At 46.9% G+C, this 26,937-nt stretch overlaps 1 protein-coding gene across 3 annotated transcripts in view; it reads left to right on the top strand.

The window, feature by feature from the left end:
- LAMA2 (laminin subunit alpha 2) overlaps positions 1–26,937 on the top strand; it is a 1,287,603-nt gene that overhangs the window by 1,192,791 nt on the left and 67,875 nt on the right. For all 3 annotated transcript variants that reach the window (XM_077289387.1, XM_077289386.1, XM_077289385.1), the window contains one exon: positions 13,279–13,399. In XM_077289387.1, coding sequence (XP_077145502.1) covers positions 13,279–13,399 — 121 coding nt within the window. The remainder of the gene's footprint in view (positions 1–13,278; positions 13,400–26,937) is intronic.

Here is a 26,937-nt window from a genome sequence, read left to right as displayed (position 1 = left end):
GGCGGTGGTGAGTGCGGGCGGCTGTGCGTGGCGGTGGTCAGTGCGGGCGGCTGTGCGTGGCAGTGGTGAGTGCGGGCGGCTGTGCGTGGCGATGCTGAGTGCGGGCGGCTGTGCGTGGCGGTGGTCAGTGCGGGCGGCTGTGCGTGGCAGTGGTGAGTGCGGGCGGCTGTGCGTGGCGATGCTGAGTGCGGGCGGCTGCACGTGGCGGGCGGCTGAGTTGGCTGTGGTGAGTGCGGGCGGCTGAGCGTGGCTGTGGTGAGTGCGGGTGGCTGAGCGTGGTGGTGGTGAGTGTGGGCGGCTGTGGTGAGTACGGGCGGCTGTGCGTGGCGGTGGTGAGTGCGGACGGCTGTGCGTGGTGGTGGTGAGTGTGGGCGGCTGTGGTGAGTGCGGGCGGCTGTGCGTGGCGGTGGTCAGTGCGGGCGGCTGTGCGTGGCGGTGGTCAGTGCGGGTGGCTGTGCGTGGCAGTGGTGAGTGCGGGCGGCTGTGCGTGGCGATGCTGAGTGCGGGCGGCTGCACGTGGCGGGCGGCTGAGTTGGCTGTGGTGAGTGCGGGCGGCTGAGCGTGGCTGTGGTGAGTGCGGGCGGCTGTGCGTGGTGGTGGTGAGTGCGGGCGGCTGTGCGTGGCCGTGGGGAGTGCGGGCGGCTGTGGTGAGTGCGGGCGGCTGTGCGTGGCGGTGGTGAGTGCGGGCGGCTGTGCGTGGCGGTGGTGAGTACGGGCGGCTGTGCGTGGCGGTGGTGAGTGCGGACGGCTGTGCATGGCGGTGGTGAGTGCGGGCGGCTGTGCGTGGCGGTGGTGAGTGCGGGTGGCTGTGCGTGGCAGTGGTGAGTGCGGGCGGCTGTGGTGAGTGCGGGCGGCTGTGCGTGGCGGTGGTGAGTGCGGGCGGCTGTGCGTGGCGGTGGTGAGTACGGGCGGCTGTGCGTGGCGGTGGTGAGTGCGGACGGCTGTGCATGGCGGTGGTGAGTGCGGGCGGCTGTGCGTGGCGGTGGTGAGTGCGGGTGGCTGTGCGTGGCAGTGGTGAGTGCGGGCGGCTGTGGTGAGTGCAGGCGGCTGTGCGTGGCGGTGGTCAGTGCGGGCGGCTGTGCGTGGCAGTGGTGAGTGCGGGCGGCTGTGCGTGGCGGTGGTCAGTGCGGTCGGCTGTGCGTGGCGGTGGTCAGTGCGGGTGGCTGTGCGTGGCAGTGGTGAGTGCGGGCGGCTGTGCGTGGCGATGCTGAGTGCGGGCGGCTGCACGTGGCGGGCGGCTGAGTTGGCTGTGGTGAGTGCGGGCGGCTGAGCGTGGCTGTGGTGAGTGCGGGCGGCTGTGCGTGGTGGTGGTGAGTGCGGGCGGCTGTGCGTGGCCGTGGGGAGTGCGGGCGGCTGTGGTGAGTGCGGGCGGCTGTGCGTGGCGGTGGTGAGTGCGGGCGGCTGTGCGTGGCGGTGGTGAGTACGGGCGGCTGTGCGTGGCGGTGGTGAGTGCGGACGGCTGTGCATGGCGGTGGTGAGTGCGGGCGGCTGTGCGTGGCGGTGGTGAGTGCGGGTGGCTGTGCGTGGCAGTGGTGAGTGCGGGCGGCTGTGGTGAGTGCGGGCGGCTGTGCGTGGCGGTGGTGAGTGCGGGCGGCTGTGCGTGGCGGTGGTGAGTACGGGCGGCTGTGCGTGGCGGTGGTGAGTGCGGACGGCTGTGCATGGCGGTGGTGAGTGCGGGCGGCTGTGCGTGGCGGTGGTGAGTGCGGGTGGCTGTGCGTGGCAGTGGTGAGTGCGGGCGGCTGTGGTGAGTGCAGGCGGCTGTGCGTGGCGGTGGTCAGTGCGGGCGGCTGTGCGTGGCAGTGGTGAGTGCGGGCGGCTGTGCGTGGCGATGCTGAGTGTGGGCGGCTGCACATGGCGGGCGGCTGAGTTGGCTGTGGTGAGTGCGGGTGGCTGAGCGTGGCTGTGGTGAGTGCGGGCGGCTGTGCGTGGCAGTGGCGAGTGCGGGCAGCTGTGCGTGGCGGTGGTGAGTGTGGGCGGCTGTGGTGAGTGCGGGCGGCTGTGCGTGGCGGTGGTGAGTGCGGGCGGCTGTGCGTGGCGGTGGTGAGTACGGGCGGCTGTGCGTGGCAGTGGTGAGTGCGGACGGCTGTGCATGGCGGTGGTGAGTGCGGGCGGCTGTGCGTGGCGGTGGTGAGTGCGGGTGGCTGTGCGTGGCAGTGGTGAGTGCGGGCGGCTGTGGTGAGTGCAGGCGGCTGTGCGTGGCGGTGGTCAGTGCGGGCGGCTGTGCGTGGCAGTGGTGAGTGCGGGCGGCTGTGCGTGGCGATGCTGAGTGCGGGCGGCTGCACATCGCGGGCGGCTGAGTTGGCTGTGGTGAGTGCGGGCGGCTGAGCGTGGCTGTGGTGAGTGCGGGCGGCTGTGCGTGGCGGTGGTGAGTGCGGGCGGCTGTGCGTGGCCGTGGGGAGTGCGGGCGGCTGTGCGTGGCAGTGGCGAGTGCGGGTGGCTGTGCGTGGCGGTGGTGAGTGTGGGCGGCTGTGGTGAGTGCGGGCGGCTGTGCGTGGCGGTGGTGAGTGCGGGCGGCTGTGCGTGGCGGTGGTGAGTACGGGCGGCTGTGCATGGCGGTGGTGAGTGCGGACGGCTGTGCGTGGCGGTGGTGAGTGCGGGCGGCTGTGCGTGGCGGTGGTGAGTGCGGGCGGCTGTGCGTGGCGGTGGTGAGTGCGGGCGGCTGTGGTGAGTGCAGGCGGCTGTGCGTGGCGGTGGTGAGTGCGGGCAGCTGTGCGTGGCGGTGGTGAGTACGGGCGGCTGTGCGTGGCGGTGGTGAGTGCGGACGGCTGTGCGTGGCGGTGGTGAGTGCGGGTGGCTGTGGTGAGAGCCGGCGGCTGTGCGTGGCGGTGGTGAGTGCGGACGGCTGTGCGTGGCGGTGGTGAGTGCGGGCAGCTGTGCGTGGCGGTGGTGAGTGCGGGTGGCTGTGCGTAGCGGTGGTGAGTGTGGGCGGCTGTGCGTGGCGGTGGTGAGTACGGGCGGCTGTGCATGGCTCTGGTGAGTGTGGGCAGCTGTGCGTGGCTCTGAGTGTGGGCGGCTGTGCGTGGCTCTGGTGAGTGTGGGCGGCTGTGCGTGGCTCTGATGAGTGTGGGTGGCTGTGCGTGGCTCTGATGAGTGTGGGCGGCTGTGCGTGGCTCTGGTGAGTGTGGGCGGCTGTGCGTGGCTCTGGTGAGTGTGGGCAGCTGTGCGTGGCTCTGATGAGTGTGGACGGCTGTGCGTGGCTCTGGTGAGTGTGGGCGGCTGTGCGTGGCTCTGGTGAGTGTGGGCGGCTGTGCGTGGCTCTGGTGAGTGTGGGCGGCTGTGCGTGGCTCTGATGAGTGTGGGCGGCTGTGCGTGGCTGTGCTGGGCACCAAGTGCTGGCGGACTGAGCAGGCGGGGACACTGGCACGCTGGGGGGGGGTCAGGTGCCGGAGTCGCCGCTAGCTCAGGCCCCCGGCACTTGCTATATTTACCTGTCCAATGTTCCACTGCTATGCGCCGCTCCATCTTCCAGGTCCTCTGCCTGTTCAGTCAGAGGGCGGCGCGCATTATGCGCGTCATCGTGCCCTCTGAACCGGTCAGTTCAGAGGGCGCGATGACGTGTTAATGAGCACCGCCCTCTGACAGAACAGTCGCAGGCGGAGGATGGAGCAGCGCGCATCACTGGAACGGGGACAGGTAAATATCACATACTCACCCTCCTGGCTCGTCCCTGCTTCTCCATTGGAGATCGCGGTGTGCGTTCACTGCTTACGCATACTGCGATCTCCTCCTGGGAGCGTCACTCTGTGGGGTCCAGACTGCGCCGGCGCTTGCGCAGTCTATAAAGGCTTCGGACAGAGTGACGCTCCCAGCGTTATATTATAGACTAGCTATTGAACCCGTTCTATGCCCGGGTGGTGAGCATTTATACTGGTATATGGTCTACATCCTGGTATGTGCTGCTCCCATCTTGCTCTCCCATCCTGTCATGTGCTGCTCCATCCTGCGCCCCCATCCTGTCATGTGCTGCTCCACCGTGTCATGTGCTGCTCCATCCTGCATCCCCATCCTGTCATGTGCTGCTCCACCGTGTCATGTGCTGCTCCATCCTGCGCCCCCATCCTGTCATGTGCTGCTCCACCATGTCATGTGCTGCTCCATCCTGCATCCCCATCCTGTCATGTGCTCCCATCCTGCGCCCCCATCCCATCACGTGCTGCTCCTTGCAGTGCGGGCGGCTGTGCTGAGTGCGGGCGGCTGTGCTGAGTGCGGGCGGCTGTGCTGAGTGCGGGCGGCTGTGCTGAGTGCGGGCGGCTGTGCTGAGTGCGGGTGGCTGTGCTGAGTGCGGGCGGCTGTGCTGAGTGCGGGCGGCTGTGCTGAGTGCGGGCGGCTGTGCTGGTTGCGGTGGCTGTGCTGGGTGCGGCGGCTGTGGGCGGCGTCTGTGCTGGGTGCGGCGGCTGTGCTGGGTGCGGCGGCGGTGCGTGGCTGTGCTGGGTGCGGCGGCTGTGGTGGGTGTGGCGGCTGTGGGTGGCTGTGCATGGCTGTGCTGGGTGCGGCGGCTGTGGACAGCTGTGCTGGGTGCGGTGGCTGTGCTGGGTGCAGCGGCTGTGCGTGGCTCTAGGCGGCTGTGCGTGACTGTGGGCCGCTGTCCATGGCTGTGCTGGGTGCGGCGGCTGTGGACGGCTGTGCTGGGTGCGGTGGCTGTGCTGGGTGCGGCGGCTGTGCGTGGCTGTGGGCGGCTGTGTGTGGCTGTGCTGGGTGCGGCGGCTGTGCTGGGTGCGGCGGCTGTGCGTGGCTGTAGGCGGCTGTGGGTGGCTGTGCGTGGCTGTGCTGGGTGCGGCGGCTGTGCTGAGTGCGGGTGGCTGTGCTGGGTGCGGGCGGCTGTGGGTGGCTGTGCTGGGTGCGGTGGCTGTGCTGGGTGCAGCGGCTGTGCGTGGCTGTGGGCGGCAGCCGTGCTGGGTGCGGCGGCTGTGGTGGGTGCGGCGGCTGTGCTGGGTGCGGCGGCTGTGCTGGGTGCGGCGGCTGTGGACGGCTGTGCTGGGTGCGGTGGCTGTGCTGGGTGCAGCGGCTGTGCGTGGCTGTGGGCGGCTGTGCGTGGCTGTGCTGGGTGTGGCGGCTGTGCTGGGTGTGGCGGCTGTGCTGGGTGCGGCGGCTGTGCTGGGTGTGGCGGCTGTGCTGGGTGCGGCGGCTGTGCTGGATGCGGCGGCTGTGGACGGCTGTGCTGGGTGCGGTGGCTGTGCTGGGTGCAGCGGCTGTGCGTGGCTGTGGGCGGCTGTGCGTGGCTGTGCTGGGTGTGGTGGCTGTGCTGGGTGTGGCGGCTGTGCTGGGTGCGGCGGCTGTGCTGGGTGTGGCGGCTGTTCTGGGTGTGGCGGCTGTGCGTGGCTGTGGGCGGCTGTGCGTGGCTGTGCTGGGTGCGGTGGCTGTGGACGGCTGTGCTGGGTGCGGTGGCTGTGCTGGGTGCGGCGGCTGTGCTGTGCGTGGCTGTGGGCGGCTGTGCGTGGCTGTGCTGGGTGCGGCGGCTGTGCTGTGCGTGGCTGTAGGCGGCTGTGCGTGGCTGTGGGCGGCTGTGCGTGGCTGTGCTTGGTGCGGCGGCTGTGGACGGCTGTGCTGAGTGCGGCGGCTGTGGGCGGCTGTGCGTGGCTGTGCGTGGCTGTGCTGGGTGCGGCGGCTGTGCTGGGTGCGGCGGCTGTGCGTGGCTGTAGGCGGCTGTGCGTGGCTGTGGGCGGCTGTGCGTGGCTGTGGGCGGCTGTGCGTGGCTGTGGGCGGCTGTGCGTGGCTGTGCTGGGTGCGGCGGCTGTGCGTGGCTGTGCTGGGTGCGGTGGCTGTGGTAGGTGCGGCGGCTGTGGACGTAAGTGGCGTAAGTAACAAATAGCTGTGGCATGAAGTGCCACAGCCTCATGGCACAGCAATTTGTTACTTGCGGTACCTTATTCATTTCCGGCGCCATTTTCTGTGTCCTCCTGGTGCCGGAATCGGCGCCTGCGCAGTCCGCGCTTTCCGGCGCCATTTTCTTGAAGACACACTGCAATGTGTCTTCAAGAAAATGGTGCCGGAAAGCGCGGACTGCGCAGGCGCCGATTCCGGGAGCAGGGGGATATTCATGGCCGTCGGTGGAACGGGACGGGTAAGTATACTCACCCTCCGCCTCCTGGCTCGTCCCTGTTTCTCCGTTGGAGATCGCGGTGTGCGTTCAGCGCTTACGCATACCGCGATCTCCTGGGAGCGTCGCTCTGTGAGGTCCAGACTGCGCCGGCGCTTGCGCAGTCTATAAAGGCTTCGGACAGAGTGACGCTCCCAGCGTTATATTATAGATATATATATGTGACATAATGAAGCAACATGGTATCCTGCAGATCTACTTTATCTGAATTTTCCTGACTCTCTGTTGTGAATGCATTTTGCTCCAGTTTGTAGTTTACATACATTTAATGCTGTAAAACATGCACACATATATTTTCCAGTTATTCTGAGCAACCACAATTTTTATTTAAGAATATGATTTTACTAGAAAACCACAAAATACATAGGATGATTACTAATGTCATAGTTGTCTTCTCGTTGAACTGACACTGGTGACAGTCCTAGACACTTTACCAATCACATCTGTTTTCAAGTATGGTCTGCATTACTTATGACAAACATCCATATCCAAGGGGAAAAATTTAATAATCGACTAGCTCTCAAATGTTTTTACACTAGAAACATCTGCGATGCCAAATATTACACAAGACATTGGGGAATCAAGAACAGTTGTGGCAGAATATTTAAATAATAAAAGACAGAATATTTTTCACTGTAAGTAGTGCAGACATATGGCAAGGAATACTAATAGTAATTCAGAATGTGTATACAAATGTTGAAGAAAAATGTATTCTAATTACTGAGTCTAAACCTGTATTTCAAATTATTTCTTTGTATAGCATGTACAGTATGTACATACTTCTTTTCTGCATCTGATGAGAAACATGTAATAAAATCACTTTTAAATATATAATTACTATAAAACTTTGTAAAGTCTATGAAATGTCTTCAGGTGACCACTCAAAATTGCATTAAAAAGTGATCTAAAAAAAGATGGCCAGTATTGATAATACAGTATATGGTGACACAATCTGTTAGAGAAAAATCTAGTATGAAGAGTTGAGTGATCGTCTCAGAGGTGTAAAATCCTTATGAGAGGAAATGGTCCAGCTTGCAAAAATTTATTGGATTAAAAAATAGTAATAGATTCCTTCATGAGTGTAGACACAGCTACACATTTCAAACATCCATTGCGTTCTTTAACAAAGCTGAAAAATCCTTATGATAGGTTCCCTTAAAGCCAGAAAAGAGGGCTGGGAAATTTCAAACTGAACCTAGCATAAGCTTTTTCTCTTGATCGTTATCTAATAACTAAAGTAATGTATATACAAAATTACTAAATTTTATGTACATTATATGAATGTATAAGTTGTAAAAGGATATTTTAATTGCAGAATATGACAAATGATTTATAGCACATGTCCCCCAACATGTTTCACCACATGTGCAGCATCATCTGGGGATGGGACAATAGCATGAATAGCAACCAGCCAAACATGACTCCTTAATGGCAACTAATGTGAATACTTGTACCTAAAGTGCAGGAAATTACCACAAATATAATGCTACCAGTTATAGCTAATGACAGGGTTAATCAATCACATCACCGAGATACCTAATATAAAGGGTGCTGCGATACACCACATTACTGAACTTCATGCCCAGTTATCGCCGTGGGAACACCCAATCAATCAATTAAAAAGCCTGATGGCTCTAATGCTCAAGTCAATCACAAGTTAATCATTAATTTACACGGTGATGTGGCACATTGTGGTTGGATGACAATAGTGGCCAGGTCATGCTGATGCCTAGTGCTCTGATTGGTGAATTACTGTGCTGATGTTCTCCAATCGGATTGGTCAGCTGCTGCAGTTAAGGCACATTAATGTCTGCTATTTTGGTCAGTTATTATACTGATGGCGGCTTCTACGATTGGTCAACTATTGGGCCATTCAAAATGATAGACATTATTATGTGGGCCCATCAACAAATATATCATTAAGGTATGCAGTACTTTATAACTTGATAACACTAATCACTCCACATATGCAGTGGACACTTTTGACATCACCCATATGCATTTTAGAAATAGTATTAAAAGCCAAGTTTTATGGCTTATTAGAGAGGAATTTAAACATGGGATTCTCCCCGTCTTGCTAAAATATGAGTTATACCAAATATTTTTCAACAGACTCATATATATCAATCAACTTAAAGGGGTTGTCCCATGAACAAAGTACATTTTAATCAACAAATATTGAAATATTATTAAGTTTCACAATTGGATGTGTTTAAAAAAATGTGTTCATGTGCTCAGATAATCTTATAAATCAGCCCATGCTATGTACTGTTATTTGCCATATCCGACCATGTAGACCTGCTGCAGCTCATGGTTGTGGTCAGCTCCTGGCCAGGACAGAAAGTATAAGTGAGTATACTGACTATACATAAGTGACTTTCAACTGCTTGTGTTAGGCAACATATTTCCTTGACTATTTTATCACAGGAGTGACAGTTTCTGCTTTGTCAGCAGGCTTGTAAGCTCATCATAAATCAAGTCAGTGATATTAGAGTGACATAAGTCAGTGACATAAGAACTCAGCATCCAAGGGATGGAGCTTGTATGTTTACAACTCACAGAGCTCATGACATGGGAGAAACTCTATTGGAAGTTTCCCTGTAATGTTATTAATCAATAGTCTCTCTAAGTTCCTGAATCTTGCATACATGAGAATTTATACTGCTGCTGCTAAACGATTCTTGAAAAGCTATTGCTTGTTTGTCAAAATCAGAGCATTTTCTATTCCATCCACCTGTAAAAACTAGTAATAATAGCAGCTTTATATATGAATATGTTCCAATGCTACGGTGTTCGTTTTAGGACATGATCACATATCAAAGTCAAACATCAGAAATACTCTGTCTGATACCTGACTTTGATTCTTGATTCTGATACCTGAGTCGGATACCTGAGTCTGATACCTGAGTCTGATACCTGACTTTGATACCTGACTTTGATACCTGACTTTGATACCTGAGTCTGATACCTGAATTTGACATCTGATTCTGATACTTGAGTCTGATACCTGAATCTGATACTTGAGTCTGATACCTGACTTTGATACCTGACTTTGATATCTGATTCTGATACCTGAGTCTGATACCTGAGTCTGATACCCGAGTCTGATACCTGAGTCTGATACCTGATTCTAATACTTGAGTCTGATACCTGACTTTGATACCTGACTTTGATACCTGATTCTGATACCTGAGTCTGATACCTGAAACATTCAAACATGAGAATCAAAAGGTTATTCAGATTCCCTCACTACAGTACTTGAAGGTATCAGAATCAGGTATCAAAGTCACGTATCAGAGTCAGGCATCAGACAAAGTATTTATGATGTTTGACTTTGATATGTGAAATTCAGGTATCAGAATCAAGTATCAGAATCAGGTATGAGACAGAGCATTTCTGATGTTTGACTTTGATATGTGATCATGTCCTAAAATGAACACTGTAGAATGGAAATACACATTATTCTGTACTCTGGTATGAAATAAAACATTACATTGTTCAGAACCTCAAGCAAAAAGGTTCAAAAGTGCTCAACAGCTGTCAATGACTTAAAAATTGAAAAAGTACTCAGGCCATTTGTAACTCACACAACAGCAGCGCTCACCACTTTGATCTTGAAAAGCAACCTTTGTTTTATGATGAAAGAGAGAAAACCCTTCTACCTATATTCATTCACTACATATTTTATGGTAAATTAAAAGTAAAGTGAAAGATAAAAATGTGTGAAGGCAAGGATTAGTGTTGAGCGATCCAACCAATCACAGCAAGCCGTGACGTAATTTCAGGTCCTTCAGGATTTTAAAATTACGTTCTGGCTTGTGATTGGTCGCGTCGCGGTCACATGGGCGACGCGACCAATCACAAGCCGTGACGTCACGGGAGGCTGGACACGCGCGCATTTTAAAATGCGCGCATCTCCTGCCTCCCGTGACGTCACGGCTTGTGATTGGTCGCGTCGCCCATGTGACCGCGACGCGACCAATCACAAAGCCGGAACGTAATTTTAAAATACTGAATGCCTAGAAGGACCTGAAAATTACGTCACGGCTTGCTGTGATTGGTCGCGTAGCGGCCACATGGGCGGCAAGCGACCAATCAGAAGCCGTGACGTCATGGAAGGAAGGAAAAGCGCGCATTTTAAGCAAACAACGCTGCCGGTTCCCTCGGTGAGGTCCAGGCTGCGTCGGAGAGGTGAGTATAGCAATATTTTTTATTTTAATTCTTTCTTTTACACATTAATGTTGTTTCGATACCGATACCCGATACCACAAAAGTATCGGATCTCAGTATCGAAATTCCGATACCCGCAAGTATCGGCCGATACCCGATACTTGCGGTATCGGAATGCTCAACACTAGCAAGGATTAATGTACTAAGGATGTAAACAACAAAACTGAGAGCCAACATAACATAATATGATGCTTATATGGCAAAGTTAGAATTTTTGCTAATTTATATACATCCCCATTTATGACTATTCCTATACTTTTATACTAATATTAAATACTATAAGCACTTTGGTTTGGTCAGATCACCAGGTCTACTGGCCTAAGTAGTCTCATAGAGGCATATAAAGCAGTTAGCTCAAGTAAAAAGACCTGGTTAATAGCCGGGTATTGCAATACAAGCATGGCCCGTGTTTCACAAACATATGAAACTATCATTGCACGGCTACATAATTTTTATTGTACAAATTTTAAATTATATACAATATTCAATTGCACTTTTGGAGGGAGTTGCGATAAAATAATATAATTTTGGCATTTTGATTTTTTTTTCGCTATGCTGTTTTCCCTATTGGTTAATTAATTTTATATTGTCATAGATCAGATTTTTAAAGACATGGTGATATCAAATATGTTTTTTTAATTTTTTTATTTCCTTATCTTCAGATTTGGGAAAAGGGGTCATTCTGATTTTTTTAATTCAGTTTTTTTAAGTCTTCACAGCGGACTTGGACTATGTACAAAAATAATGCATTGTATAGTAAAAAATTAAGACTTTTATGAAGTCCAACCAGAAGCTCGTCTTCATAGGAGTACAAAGAAGGCAGTGGTGGGGGAATTCAGTAAACTCTTGGCTGCCATGATGACCCATTGGCACCCTATGTCTTGCAGGGTCACACAACTTAAGTGCTGCTGTCGGAGATTGAAAGTGGCACTTAAAGGGCTGAAAGAAGTGATTATGCTTGCTCACTGATGTCAGAAATAGTTGCTTGAAGTATAGCAAAGTGACACCTGTAATGTCAGCATCCCTAAACGCTTCCCATCCTCCAAGTCCTCAGCAGAGATGCCAATTCATTCACTGCCCCATCCCTTGGCCCATGAGTCTTCCATGTCCTGCTGCTTTCCGAGGTCTGCGCATGCATGAAAGGTCTCCAGGCACTGCGCTTAGGGTCCACGCACCTGTGGACCCGGTCTTTTAAATAGACAGCGCTCACTGTCCAAAAGTGTCCCCAGCCAATGGCTGGGAAACACTTACTGTTTAAGGCACATCCACCTGTTATGAGCAATGTGATTCGTCAGTTGTCTGCATGCTTGCTAGTTCTCAGGTCTCCAGTGCTCGTATTTCAGTTTCCCCACCTGTCTATCCACGCTTGCCTGTATCACAGTTGTATCTTCCATTATACCAGCCCTGTCTACATCCACCTGCCATACCAGTCTGTATACCAGCCATACCAATCATTAGTGAGAATAATTTCCTCTATTATCCAATATACTGTAGATCGAATCCATAGATAAAATAATTTATTTAAAGTAAATCTGTTACAAGGTTTTTACCACCTAATCTGAAAGCAGCATAATCTAGGGGCAGATACCCTGATTTCTGTGATGTGTCACTTATTGGTCTGCTTGGTGTAGTATTTATAAAATCACTGTTTTATCAGCAGCAGGACCAGCACTTGGTCTTCTGCTAGATAGTTCAACCACACAGTCACCACTGCTTGGCAACTTTCTGTAAATGCACAGTATACACAGAAAGCCGCAAATCAGTGGTATAGGTGAGATTGTACAGAGCAGAGCATTAGGAGAACTGGTAGATCTACAGCAGAGAATACAATGTGTAATCAAAACTGAAACACATTGTAAAGTGATACATCACTAGTATCATGGTATCTGCCAGTATTTTATGCTATTCTTAGTCCTGGTGAGAGATTCCCTTTATTTGTGTTTTCCACTTTGGGCAACCCCTTTGTAATTACAGGCCTCCGGAATTACAAATACTTCAAGTTTCCCTGCAGATCCACCATTCATCAGTAATTAAACTGTCTTAAAACATTCTCTATCTCTCATTATTCTGGCATATGGCTAATATTAATAATTATGGTAATCCTAAGTGACCTAAAACGGGAAAGGTTTACTCTGATTTCATGTCAGATATTGAGAAGAACATGGATATGTGTCTTTTTATATAGTGTATGTAAACTTTTTGTTTCAACTGCACATGATGTACATCAACAACAGTGGGCAATCTGTACAGTATATGGTACTGTAGAGAAAAAATGCTGTATGAATCCATCTCGTGCTTTGGTAAAGGATAGGAAAACTTAATGATGGCCCCCTTGTCTAAATTATTTTTCTAAACCAGACAAATGTTCTAACTGCTTAGTGCTATAAGTATTAAACTCTAATTGCATAAAAATAGTTCATAGTATGTACCATGTGTGGCTTAGACTTTTTTCTGCCTAAGAAGGGAATCAAAAGAAATTGTAAAGTCTTTATTTTCAGGTACATTACACTTATGTATATGTATAAGTCCCATGCCAATATGTAAAGAAGCGAAAATCTGACATGTATAGTGAGTTGCACAAAATTTGTCACGCTATCTTTTTATCCTTGCCATTTTTTCATCTTATAAAGTGGCACGTATAGTCAAAGGAGGAAAGTTGCAAATACTGAATGAAGCCAGAATAATATTTTGAGATAATACAGCATGCATTTTCCTGAGGTTTTGTATAATAATAATAATAATAATCTTTATTTATATAGCGCCAACCATTCCGCAGCGCTTTACAGTTTAACAGTTTCAAACACAACAGTCATAGGTAACAATGTTAACAATACAGCAATAAAGCAAAATAAGACGACCCTGCTCGTGAGAGCTTACAATCTACAATGAGGTGGGGAGATACAAAGTATAGAAATATTAATTGGCAAATTAATATTATTTTTTCTTTTTAGGCCAGAGGTTAATCTAAAGAAATATGCTGGCTGCCTGAAGGATATCGAAGTCTCCAGAACACCATACAACTTACTTAGCAGCTCTGATTACATAGGATTAACTAAAGGTTGTGCTACTGAGGTAGGTTTGTCTGCATCACGTTTTTCTTAAAGAGGTTGTCCACTACTTTTTCATTGATTACCTATCCTTAGGCAGCTGGAAGTCCTCACTTGCTGAGATAGCCATCTTCTGGTAGTGGAGGAGGCTTTGTACTACACATTCACATTCTAGTCAAATCAATAGGAGCCGGATGTGCAGTACCAAGCCTCAGCCACTACCAAAGCACAGCAATCTCCACAAGCGAGTACTTCCGGCCAGCGGCCAACACCGAAAATTGCTGGGGGTGCCGAGTGTTTGACCTCTGACGATCAGACATTAATTAAATATCCTAAGGATAGATTTCTATATGTCTATATTTTTATCTTTGGATGTCTGCAATTTTAATCTTACAATGTATTTTAAAAGTAGGTAATAAAGAGCAATAGTTATTTATTATTGCATTAGCACCTATTGTTGTCAAGTGTTGTGTCCTGCACCTTTTTTTTATTTTCACAAAATTCATATTTCCATTTGTGCCTTTTTGAAGTCTATTTTTGTGTGCTCACCTGCATTTTTTTCATGTGTGCCAAACTAGGCAATGTTTAGGGTTTCTAGATATTTTTGCCTGATTCCTGAAAATATGAAAGCATCCGGTTCCAAGCTCCATGCTAAAAGTAGTTTTTCTCTGAGATGACAAAACATTTCAGAATGAAACATAAATATATGCAATGATGGAGACTCTCTCTGATTCAAGCTTAAGCTAAGGGCAAAAGATCACATCAGCTTACCACTGCAGGTAATTGAATAATCCTAGCAGAGGGAAGGTACACAGAAGAGACCATGAGACGTTTCCCAGGTAAAAACACTTGTATAGGAGGTGAGATATTCAGCCATCACAGAGGAAATAATCTTTCTTAAAAACATTATTGATATCCCTAAAATATATAGGAAGAATTAAAAATATAAACACTTGTCCAACATGTTTCAAGCATTAAAAATGTTCTTAGACATAGCACTTCAGAATGAAACATAAATATACTTTCCATGATGGAGTCTGTCTCTGATTCAAACTGTCTGTGATTCATTTCAGACTTAGTCCTTATTCATTTTTGTATAGATCTATGTAATAGAATATGCAGTATTGTTGGTATCATACATTGAGAGAAAGGATAGGAAAATATTTCCTTTGGGACAGTTTTGTTAAATATCTAACACCTCCACCAATAACTTTAGTACAAAGCATTTATGTAATCTACTGAACTAAAATTTGTAATTAAACCTCCATGAAATACGAAGACATGCGCAACGGTGGTACTATGTCAGTATCATCAAGCAGGTTTCAATCAAAGTCATTACCAGTAATCAAAAGTTTCAACAATTTTTTCTTTCAACTGTACTGTTCAATATATTATGCTACTTTCTAAAGGTCCCGTCCTACACCTGCACATGCTTCTTACTCCCTTTCAAGCAGAAAGCGCCCTAAGCTATGGTTTTCTTGTGCAAGATGCTCGTTCTGAACCCAACCAGTCAGACCTATTTATTAGAGCACTGGAGGAAGTCATCCTAACCCACGACTTGCTAATGGTATTAGAAGAGAAACTTAAGCAGCAAACGTGAAAAACATGTCTAGAAATAAACACAAGTCTTGACGAGCTGCTATATTTAATGTAGACAAATATATGGCTGCCAAGCTTAACACTATTTGAGAGTCTTGTATTTACAGTCGAGTTTCTAAGGAATGCTCTTCATCGCAAATCTCAAAGAAAAAAAAAGGTCTTTGAAGGCCTGGACAATTTTAAACAATACCTGACAAATTTATGTTTTGAAGATTTGAAGTTGAGCTTCCAGAGATAAAAAAAAAAGCATTAAATTATTTTTCTAGCAAGACCTGATATTTGTTTTTTTTATTTATTTGGCGAAAATACAAATTTTACAAAAGCTTTAAGCATAAATCTGTTAAAACTAATATTGCTATAAAAAGATAGAGTGCCAAAAATACTCTCATACTTTTCCTTATACATACAGGGCATAGAATATGAAGCTCAAACTATCCTTTTGTAGAGAGTTAGCATATAATATCTCATGTATGCAGCAAAAGTGCAGTTTTATGAGAATGACCAAAACTCACAGTGATGTATGATTTGGTTTGTGTTAGGTTTTAAGATGCTATTGTAAACTTTGTCATTTTGATGTGTTTTTCTTCAACAGACATTGGTTTATAGGTATCAGATGAGTTCATCAATCCACGTAGGATGGACTTCAAGTCGAATCTCCTTTGATTTGCAGGTCCCATGAATTATAACACTTTGCAATTCGGTTCGCAAGGATTGGCAAAAATAAATAATGGTGCCCTTAATACACTGTTGAGAACTCAGAGGCCAGGCTAAAAGTGTACGGGGTAGCAACACTGTGTTCCTTATAATGCCTTACAGCTATCACACAGTCTAAAATAGCCAATCAGGGCCTATCATAGCCATTTTAAAAATTGAGGGATGTCCAAGTAATACCATTTTAGGATTTTACAGTATAGGGATAGGAGATCAGAGCGCACACCTAATTCCACATAAGACCTGTATCTGATTGCGGTATACTGTTGGACAGGGAGAGAACTGCATCCATACTCAAATTAAAATTTAGCTACCATTTCTTATGGTGTTGATGATGCTAAATGTTTTCATGCAAGAGGAAAAAACACTAAAATGGTCAGAAATTTGGAAATCTGAAGTAAGATGTAAAATAAAATTAAAAGGAACACTGATTAAACATGATTTTCCAAGATATTTGGAAGACACAGCAAAGCATAAAGATCTGCTTGGACTTTCTGTTAGTATAATCCAATAACTCTTGCAGTAGTTAATTAAACTTATTTTTCAGACTGAACTTCTGTGAAAAAAAGCAGAGATTTATAATCCTGTTACATCTCATTCGCAGCCGGTTTACAGCATTACAATAATATCTATATTCTTTTCAGCAAAGATCATTTCACATAGTTTATGGATTAGGTTTCTGATGAAGGTTGTAAAACAACTTTATTATAAGCAACAAATAATAAGATAGCACTGTCATGTATCCACTTATGCAGACGCACTCATTCTTTTCCAATAGGCTTTTATTAATCTACTCTGTGCGGTATATTTACTATATTGGGACAATGATTGACTCTGTATTCTTGTACAGATCAAGGTCACTAAATAATGGATGTCATTAATAATAATAATTATTAATATCATCAACAACGTTAGCATTTTCATCTTCATTAGAACCATCTAAACCCCAGTTTACTGTATTCTTTATTTTAGTGAGGAGTAGTAAGAATCTGTATAGAGATTCCCTTTTTTCACTCATAGCAATAGAGTTATCATATGTGTCAGGAATAGGATTATGTGTCAGGAATAGGATATAAGAACCAAAAAGCACCATGTCATTCTTTCCAAGATTTGTTCTGGTGTTAAGCAGTACCTAGCGCAAAGATGGCTTTACCTAAATTTTTGTGATGAGACCCTCCCCTGTGACTATGTCCCTAATAATACAATGTTATAGATTTTGTTTGCAGAGTATTTGTATACAACTTACAGGCAGTTCTGTCTTGTCTATCTTCTGGTAATCATCAGATGTTATCACTGGGGGGAACAACATCTCAGCATACACATGCAAGCAAGCCATTCAACTAATTTGCTGTCCAACAGTAAAACTATTCCATGTGCATCAATCATTCAAAAAGAATAGAAAGTAAAATATTGAATAATCAATTACTTACTATATATTCTGTCTTTTTGTTTCCATAAACAAAACATTGGTTTAAATTATGCTGCGGGCCATGGTAGCATGTTTAGGCCATGCAGGATGTGCCATGTAGGCAGCTCACATTAGCACAAGCAACATATCGTCTGATCGTGTGATGTTGATAAACGGTTCCTGGGACACTTTTGAAAAATTGTCATATCGTCATACCACTAGTACCACCGGAAATGTATTGCTGAGTTGTTAATGTATCTAAAATAAGTCTAGATGGTTTTGACTACCATTTATTATTTATGTCATGCCACATATATGTATATATATATATATATATATATATATATATATATATATATATATAGTATATGTATACAGCTCTGGCGAAAATTAAAAGACCACCACATCAAAAACCAAACACATCGGGACCTGAACCCCATTGAAAACCTCTGGAATGTATGTAATCAAGAGGATGATGGATAGTCACAGGTCATCAAACAAAGAGCTAATTTTTGCTCCAGGAGCAGTGTGAAAGACTGGTGGAAAGCATGCCAAGACACATGAAAGCTGTGATTGAAAATCATGGTTATGCCACAAAATAATGATTTCTGAACTCTTCCTGAGTTAAAACATTAGCATTGTTGTTTCTAAATGATTAAGAACTTGATTTCTTTGCATTATTTGAGGTCTGAAAGCACTGAGTTTGTTTTTTTTTAATTTTGACCATTTCTCCTTTTCTTAAAAAAAAATACAAAACGTATTGCTTGGAAATTCGTAGACATGTTGTCAGTAGTTTATAGAATAAATGAACAATTTACATTTTACTCAATAATATACCTATGAAGTGAAAAATCAGACAAACCTGAACATTTTTCAGTGGTCTCTTAATTTTTGCCAGTATATATATATATACAGTGCCTACAAGTAGTATTCAACCCCCTGCAGATTTAGCAGGTTTACACATTTGGAATTAACTTGGCATTGTGACATTTGGACTGTAGATCAGCCTGGAAGTGTGAAATGCACTGCAGCAAAAAAGAATGTTATTTCTTTGTTTATTTTTTTTTAAATTGTGAAAAGTTTTTTCAGAGGGTCATTTATTATTCAACCCCTCAACCCCCCAGAATTCTGTTTGGTTCCCCTAAAGTATTAAGAAGTAGTTCAGGCACAAAGAACAATGAGCTTCACATGTTTGGATTAATTATCTCTTTTTTCCAGCCTTTTCTGACTATTTAAGACCCTCCCCAAACTTGTGAACAGCACTCAAACATGGTCAACATGGGAAAGACAAAGGAGCATTCCAAGGCCATCAGAGACAAGATCGTGGAGGGTCACAAGGCTGGCAAGGGGTACAAAACCCTTTCCAAGGAGTTGGGCCTACCTGTCTCCACTGTTGGGAGCATCATCCGGAAGTGGAAGGCTTATGGAACTACTGTTAGCCTTCCACGGCCTGGACAGCCTTTGAAAGTTTCCTCCCGTGCCGAGGCCAGGCTTGTCCGAAGAGTCAAGGCTAACCCAAGGACAACAAGGAAGGAGCTCCGGGAAGATCCCATGGCAGTGGGGACATTGGTTTCAGTCAATACCATAAGTAACGTACTCCACCGCAATGGTCTCCGTTCCAGACGAGCCCGTAAGGTACCTTTACTTTCAAAGCGTCATGTCAAGTCTCGTCTACAGTTTGCTCATGATCACTTGGAGGACTCTGAGACTGACTGGTTCAAGGTTCTCTGGTCTGATGAGACCAAGATCTAGATCTTTGGTGCCAACCACACACGTGATGTTTGGAGACTGGATGGCACTGCATACCACCCCAAGAATACCATCCCTACAGTCAAGCATGGTGGTGGCAGCATCATGCTGTGGGGCTGTTTCTCAGTCAAGGGGCCTGGCCATCTGGTCCGCATCCATGGGAAGATGGATAGCACGGCCTACCTGGAGATTTTGGCCAAGAACCTCCGCTCCTCCATCAAGGATCTTAAGATGGGTCATCATTTCATCTTCCTACAAGACAACGACCCAAAGCACACAGCCAAGAAAACCAAGGCCTGGTTCAAGAGGCAAAAAATCAAGGTGTTGCAGTGGCCTAGTCAGTCTCCTGACCTTAACCCAATTGAAAACTTGTGGAAGGAGCTCAAGATTAAAGTCCACATGAGACACCCAAAGAACCTAGATAACTTGGAGAAGATCTGCATGGAGGAGTGGGCCAAGATAACTCCAGAGACCTGTGCCGGCCTGATCAGGTCTTATAAAAGACGATTATTAGCTGTAATTGCAAACAAAGGTTATTCCACAAAATATTAAACCTAGGGGTTGAATAATAATTGACTCACACTTTTATGTTTAAAATTTATAAAAATTTAACTGAGCAACAAAACTTTTTGGTTTGTAAGATTTATGCATCTGTTAATAAATCCTGCTCTTGTTTGAAGTTTGAAGGCTCTAACTTATTTGCATCTTATTAAACCTGCTAAATCTGCAGGGGGTTGAATACTACTTGTAGGCACTGTATATATATATATATATATATATATATATATATACATATATATATATATGTATATATATAATATATACTGTGTGCAGAATTATTAGGCAAGTTGTATTTTAGAGGATTATTTTTATTATTGATCAACAACTATGTTCTCAATCAACTCAAAAGACTCATAAATATCAAAGCTTAATATTTTTGGAGGTTGGAGAGTGATTTTTTTAGATTTGGCTATCTTAGGAGGATATCTGTTTGTGCAGGTAACTATTACTGTGCAGAATTATTAGGTAACTTAATAAAAACCAAATATATTCCCATCTCACTTGTTTATTTTCACCAGGTAAACCAATATAACTGCAAAAAATTTAGAAATAAACATTTCTGACATGCAAAAGCAAAGCCCCGAAAAATTAGTGACCAATATAGCTACCTTTCTTTATGATGACACTCAACAGCCTTCCATCTATAGATTCTGTCAGTTGTTTGATCTGTTTACGATCAACATTGCGTGCAGCAGCCACCACAGCCTCCCAGACACTGGTCCGAGAGGTGTACTGTTTTCCCTCCCTGTAGATCTCACATTTTATGAGGGTCCACAGGTTCTCTATGGGGTTCAGATCAGGTAAAAAAGGAGGCCATGTCATTATTTGTTCTTTTTTGAGACCTTTACTGGCCAGCCACGCTGTGTTAGGAGTCGAGTTCCCGCCTCAGCACAGGGGGAATCTCAGGCCATCTCCGCTGCTGTCTCCCATTCTTCTCCTGCCGCAGTGGAGCCTGCTCAGCGGAGACCTTGGTCCCAGCGTTTCGCTCAGTCTGACTCTGTATAAAGAAGCTACTGTTGCTTTTCCTGCTTCTGCCATTGAAGTCAGTGCTGGACAGCGGCGAGCAGATGCTTCTGAGACTAAGTCCTGCTTTTCTCGTTCTGAGCATGCCCAGAGTAAGATCTCTCAGTGGAGATTGAGGGTCACATGATCAGATACTGCAGCTGAGGCCATTGGTCCTTCAGGAAGGTTCTGTAGGTGCTCACGCTCTATGGCAGCCTCTCATTGGTCCTTCTAGGAAGGTCCTGTATGTGCTGCAACTATTTAAGGCTCGCATGGCCGCACAGCCATGCGCTAGTATTGTTCTTTATTATGTGCTTTGCGCCAGTGTGGTCACGTGAGAGTGTGTTCAGGGACCCGGCTGAAATAAGCCCCTAGAATGCTGGCACCTCCGGCAAGGATTTTGTGTTTGTATGTATTCAGGGACCTGGCTGAAATAAGCCCCTAGAATGCTGGCACCTCCGGCGAGGAGTTTTGTGTGCATGCGTGACCACTAACTGCTCTCTGTTTGGGCAGTTAGCCTGTGCCTCTGTGAAGTCAACAGGGCACAGTGCTTTGCTTTCACGTCTACTCGGTGAATTAACTGAGTTAGTCCATACCGCCATATAGTGCCACCGTTTGCTAGCAGCAGGTACTCCTGCACGGTGGACCCCGGGCTGCGAACGCATCAATATCAATAAAAACATCTCTATTTACTCGGTGCGTTCCGCTAGCCTTAACACGCTGTGGTGTAGTTGGAGGCATGTGATGAGGCATTGTCCTGCATGAAAATCATGTTCTTCTTTAGCGATGCCGACTTCTTCCTGTACCACTGCTTAAAGAAGTTGTCTTCCAGAAACTGGCAGTAGGTCTGGGTGTTGAGCTTCACTCCATCCTCATCCCGAAAAGGTCCCACAAGTTCATCTTTGATGATACCAGCCCATACCAGTATCACACCTCCACCTTGTGGAGCTCTCTGCCCTTTACTGATCCAGCCTCTGGCCCATCCATCTGGCCCATCAAGAGTCTCTCTCATTTCATCAGTCCATAAAACCTTTGAAAAGTCAGTCTTAAGATATTTCTTGGCCCAGTCTTGACGTTTTATCTTATGTTTCTTGTTCAAAGGTGGTCGTTTTTCATCCTTCCTTACCTTGGCCATGTCCCTGAGTTTTGCACACCTTGTGCTTTTTGTTTCTCCAGTAACGTTGCAGCTCTGAAATATGGCAAAACTGGTGGCAAATGGCTTCACGCTTGATTTTCCTCAAGTTATTTTGTGCCTTTTTTGCCCAACATCCTTCTTGTGACCCTATTGGCTATTTGCCATGAAACACTTGATTGTTTGGTGATCACGCTTCAAAAGTTTGGCAATTTCAAGACGGCTGCATCCTTCTAAAAGACATCTCACAATTTTGGACTTTTCAGAGCCCGTCAAATCTCTCTTCTGATCCATTTTGCCAAAGGAAAGGAAGTTGTCTAACAATTAAGCACACCTTATATACGGTTTTGATGTCACTAGACCACACCCCTCCTCATTACAGAGATGCACTTCCCCTGATTTACTTAATTTGAAGTTGGCTCTCAAGGCTGAACAGATTGGAGTAGGACAACATGTATAAAAAGTATCATGTGATCAAAATACAACTTGCCTAATAATTCTGCACACAGTGTATATATATTAGGAGTGGGGATTCTTCCGCTGCACAGTATAGATCCCAAGCCTTGTCTTCCTTTGCGGTCTCCCATTCTGTTCCAGATGCTGCTCAGCAAAGACGTTTGTCTTGCTCATTCTCAGTCTGTAAGCATGGTTACCGCTGCCTCTCCGGGTTCAGCTATGGTAACTAATAAGTGTCTCAGGCGAGTGATCTCATCTGAGACTAAGTCCAGATTTCACTCTACTGGGCATGCTCGTGAGGCGACTTCTCTTTGGTCATCGGCCGTAACATGTTCAGGTCCTATTCCGGCTCTGGATTGCAAGGTCCTGTCTGATTGACAAAATCTGTAAAACGATCTTTGGTGCGCCCGTCGGTGCGCTAAGATAATTTATGTTCTGTGTGTGTGAGGAATTTATCGGTATTGTGGACTCGGTTGTATGTGCTCAGGGCAGGCTTATTGTCTTTAGAATTCCAGCTCCTCTGGAGAGGAGTTCTTTGAGTGCTTGGAGTCCACTACCAATTCCCCTGCCCCAGTGGGGCTTGCGTACACCTGTGAAGCTGACAGGATTCGCATTTACCCCATTATAACTCTGCAGCTGTGTGCCTATAAACACTGGTCTGCTGTAGAGTTTCTTTTGCGTCACTGTGTGCGATTGGCACAGCCACGTACTTCTCCGCTGAGTGACTTGTAACTCAGTGCGAGTCAGTTACGCTCACTGCTTGTTTTGTTATTATCCTCTTAGCTGCAGTATACCATCTCTGCAGGGTGGACACCGAGTGGCGAACGCACTTTATTATCATATCTTATTTAGCGCGTTCTGCGCCGACTCTAACATATACAGTATACTGTGTATATATATATATATATATATATATATATATATATATACTGCTCAAAAAAATAAAGGGAACACTTAAACAACAGACTATAACTCCAAGTAAATCAAACTGTCCACTTAAGAAGCAACACTGTGTTAGGGGTCGAGTTCCTGCCTCTGCACATGTGGAATCTCGAGCCATCTCCGCTGCGGTCTCCCATTCTTCTCCTGCCGCAGTGGAGCCTGCTCAGCGGAGGCGTCGGTCCCAGCGTCATGCTCAGTCTGACACTGTGCGAAGGGTTACTGCTGTCCTTCCAGCTTCTGCCATTGTGGCCAGTACTGGTCAGCAGCAAGCAGACGTCTTTGGGACTAAGTCCTACTTTTCCTCTTCTGAGCATGCCCCAGGGTAAGATCTCTCATTGGAGATCAAGGGTCACATGCTCAGGTACTGCAGCAAATCCTATTGGTCCTCTAGGAAGGTCCTGAAGGTGTTCAATGTCAGTGGCAGTCTCTCATTGGTCCTTCTAGGAAGGTCCTGTACTTGTTGCAGCTATAAGAGGTGCGCATGACTGCATGGCCATGCGCTAGTGTCAATTTATGTACGAGCTCAGCGCCAGTGTGGTCATGTTTGTGTGTGTAATCAGGGACCCGGCTGAAATAAGCCCCTAGAATGCTGGCACCTCTGGCGAGGAGTTTGGTGTGTGTGTATTCAGGGACCCGGCTGAAATAAGCCCCTAGAATGCTGGCACCTCCGGCGAGGAGCTGCGTGTTTGCATTTGACTGCATGACCACCATCTGCTCTACTAAGTAGCTGTGTTCCTCTGTGAGCCAAACAGGGCACAGCATTATCCTTGCTAACAGACTGTGTGAAGTAACAGTGTTGTGGATTCTGTTGGTGGGCTCCCTCTGGTGGTTACTGCTGGTACTGGGTGACTTTGGTGGGTTGCGGCCTTTGGTTTCCACCTGTCCATCAGAGGCTGGGTGTTTCCTATTTTACCTGGCCTTTCTGTCATTTCCCTTGCCGGCTATCAATGTGTTCAGATGTGCTCTGTTTGGTTCCTGCCTACCTGCTCCCAGATCTTTCAGGATAAGCTAAGTGCTGATTTTCAGTTGTTTGGTTTTTTGGTCCAGCTTGCTTAGAATGTCTCTATGCTAGCTGGTTGCTCTAGTGGACTGAGGTTCTCCCCATGTGCCATGAGTTGGCACATGGGTTCTTGTAATCTCAGGATGGTTTTTTTGATTAGGGTTTTTTGCTGACCGCTCAGTCCCCTTTTGTATCATTCTGCTTTCTAGTTTTCAGCGGGCCTCTATTTGCTAAAGCTATATACATCATCTCTATGTGTGTGCCTTCCTCTCATTTCACCGTCAATACATGTGGGGGGCAACTATACCTTTGGGGTTAATTCCTCTGGAGGCAAGTGAGGTCTTGTTTTCTCTGCAGTACTAGTTAGCTCTTAGGCTGGTGCGTGGCGTCTAGAACCAACGTAGGAACGCTCCCTGGCTATCTCTAGTTGCGTTTGTCAGGCGTAGGGCAGCGGTCAGCCCAGGTTCCATCACCCTAGAGCTCGTCCGATATTTGTTATACTTTGCTTGTCCTGTGCTATCCCTAGCCATTGGGGATTCATGACAGTATAGCCGGCCCACAAAGTGTTAATTGTTTGGGCTGAAGCAGGAGGAAAAGAAGTGTTCAAGGAAAATTTTTTTTTTTTTTTTTTTTTTCCTTCAGAGTTTTGCTGCCTAGCCCTTAATTGCTGTCTAGCTGCTTCTTACCTCCTCTTAACCCTTGAATGGCTCTGATCTTAGCTGTTTATCATGGATGTCCAGAGTTTGGCTTCCAGCCTGAGTAATCTCGCGGCAAAGGTTCAAAACATACAGGATTTCGTTGTTCACACTCCCATGTCTGAACCTAGAATTCCTATTCCAGAGTTTTTTTTCTGGAGATAGATCTACCTTCCTGAATTTCAGGAACAATTGTAAATTGTTTCTCTCTTTGAAATCTCGCTCCTCTGGAGACCCTGCTCAACAGGTCAAGATTGTTATATCGTTCCTACGGGGCGACCCTCAGAATTGGGCATTTGCATTGGCACCAGGGGATCCTGCGTTGCTCAGTGTGGATGCGTTTTTTCTGGCATTGGGATTGCTCTATGAGGAACCTAACCTAGAGATTCAGGCTGAAAAGGCTTTATTAGCCCTCTCTCAGGGGCATGATGAAGCGGAAATATATTGTCAGAAATTTCGGAAATGGTTGGTGCTTACTCAGTGGAATGAGTGCGCCCTGGCTGCAAACTTCAGAAATGGTCTTTCTGAGGCCATTAAGGATGTTATGGTGGGGTTCCCTGCGCCTACAGGTCTGAATGAGTCTATGGCTATAGCCATTCAGATTGATCGGCGTTTACGGGAGCGCAAACCCGTGCACCAGTTGGCGGTGTCTTCTGAACAGGCACCTGAGACTATGCAATGTGATAGAATTCAGTCCAGAAGTGAACGGCAAAATTATAGGCGGAAAAATGGTTTGTGTTTTTATTGTGGTGATTCAGCTCATGTTATATCAGCATGCTCTAAACGCACAAAAAGGGTTGATAAATCTTTTGCCATTGATACTCTGCAGTCTAAGTTCATTTTGTCTGTGACTCTGATTTTTTCACTGTCTTCCATTTCCGTCGATGCCTATGTGGATTCAGGCGCTGCCCTGAGTCTTATGGATTGGTCATTTGCTAAACGCTGCGGTTTTAGTCTAGAGCCTCTGGAAGTTCCTATTCCTCTGAAGGGAATTGATTCTACACCATTGGCTATGAATAAACCGCAGTATTGGACACAAGTGACCATGCGCATGACTCCCGTTCATCAGGAGGTGATTCACTTCCTTGTACTGTATAATTTACATGATGTACTAGTGTTTGGTCTGCCATGGTTACAAACTCATAATCCTGTCCTGGACTGGAAAACAATGTCTGTGCTAAGCTGGGGATGTCAGGGGGTTCATGATGATGCACCTCCGATTTCTATCGCTTCATCGACTCCTTCGGAGATCCCTGCGTTTTTGTCAGATTATAAGGATGTTTTTGAGGAGCCTAAGCTCAATTCGCTCCCTCCTCATAGAGAGTGTGACTGTGCTATAGAATTGATTCCTGGCAGTAAGTTCCCTAAGGGTCGTTTATTTAATCTGTCACTGCCAGAGCATACTGCTATGCGGAATTATATTAAGGAGTCCTTGGAAAAGGGACATATTCGTCCATCTTCGTCCCCTCTGGGAGCAGGTTTTTTTTTCGTGGCAAAAAAAAGATGGTTCCCTGAGGCCTTGTATAGATTATCGTCTTCTGAATAAGATTACAGTCAAATACCAGTATCCATTGCCATTATTTACTGATTTGTTTGCTCGCATTAAGGGGGCTAGGTGGTTCACTAAAATAGATCTTCGTGGTGCGTATAATCTGGTGCGGATAAAACAGGGTGATGAGTGGAAAACCGCATTTAATACGCCTGAGGGCCATTTTGAGTATTTGGTAATGCCTTTTGGACTCTCCAATGCTCCGTCAGTCTTTCAGTCCTTTATGCACAATATTTTCCGTGAATATCTGGATAAGTTTATGATTGTGTATTTGGATGATATTTTGGTGTTTTCTGATGACTGGGAGTCTCATGTTCTACAGGTCAGGAAGGTGTTTCAGGTTTTGCGGGCCAATTCTCTGTTTGTGAAGGGCTCAAAGTGTCTCTTCGGAGTCCAGAAGATTTCTTTTTTGGGGTACATTTTTTCTCCTTCTACTATTGAGATGGATCCCGTTAAGGTTCAGGCTATTTGTGACTGGACACAACCTACATCTGTTAAGAGCCTTCAGAAGTTCTTGGGGTTTGCTAATTTTTATCGTCGGTTCATTGCTAATTTTTCCAGTATTGTTAAACCTTTGACTGATTTGACTAAAAAGGGTGCTGATGTTGCTGATTGGTCTCCTGCGGCCGTGGAGGCCTTTCGGGAACTTAAGCGCCGGTTTTCTTCTGCTCCTGTGTTGTGTCAACCAGATGTTTCACTTCCTTTTCAGGTGGAGGTTGATGCTTCCGAGATTGGAGCGGGGGCGGTTTTGTCACAGAG

Source organism: Ranitomeya variabilis, chromosome 2 (assembly GCF_051348905.1).
Source record: "Ranitomeya variabilis isolate aRanVar5 chromosome 2, aRanVar5.hap1, whole genome shotgun sequence".
Taxonomy (NCBI): Eukaryota; Metazoa; Chordata; class Amphibia; order Anura; family Dendrobatidae; genus Ranitomeya; species Ranitomeya variabilis.
The sequence above is the reverse complement of the archived record's forward strand: the minus strand, read 5'-3'. Positions and strand labels throughout refer to the sequence as shown.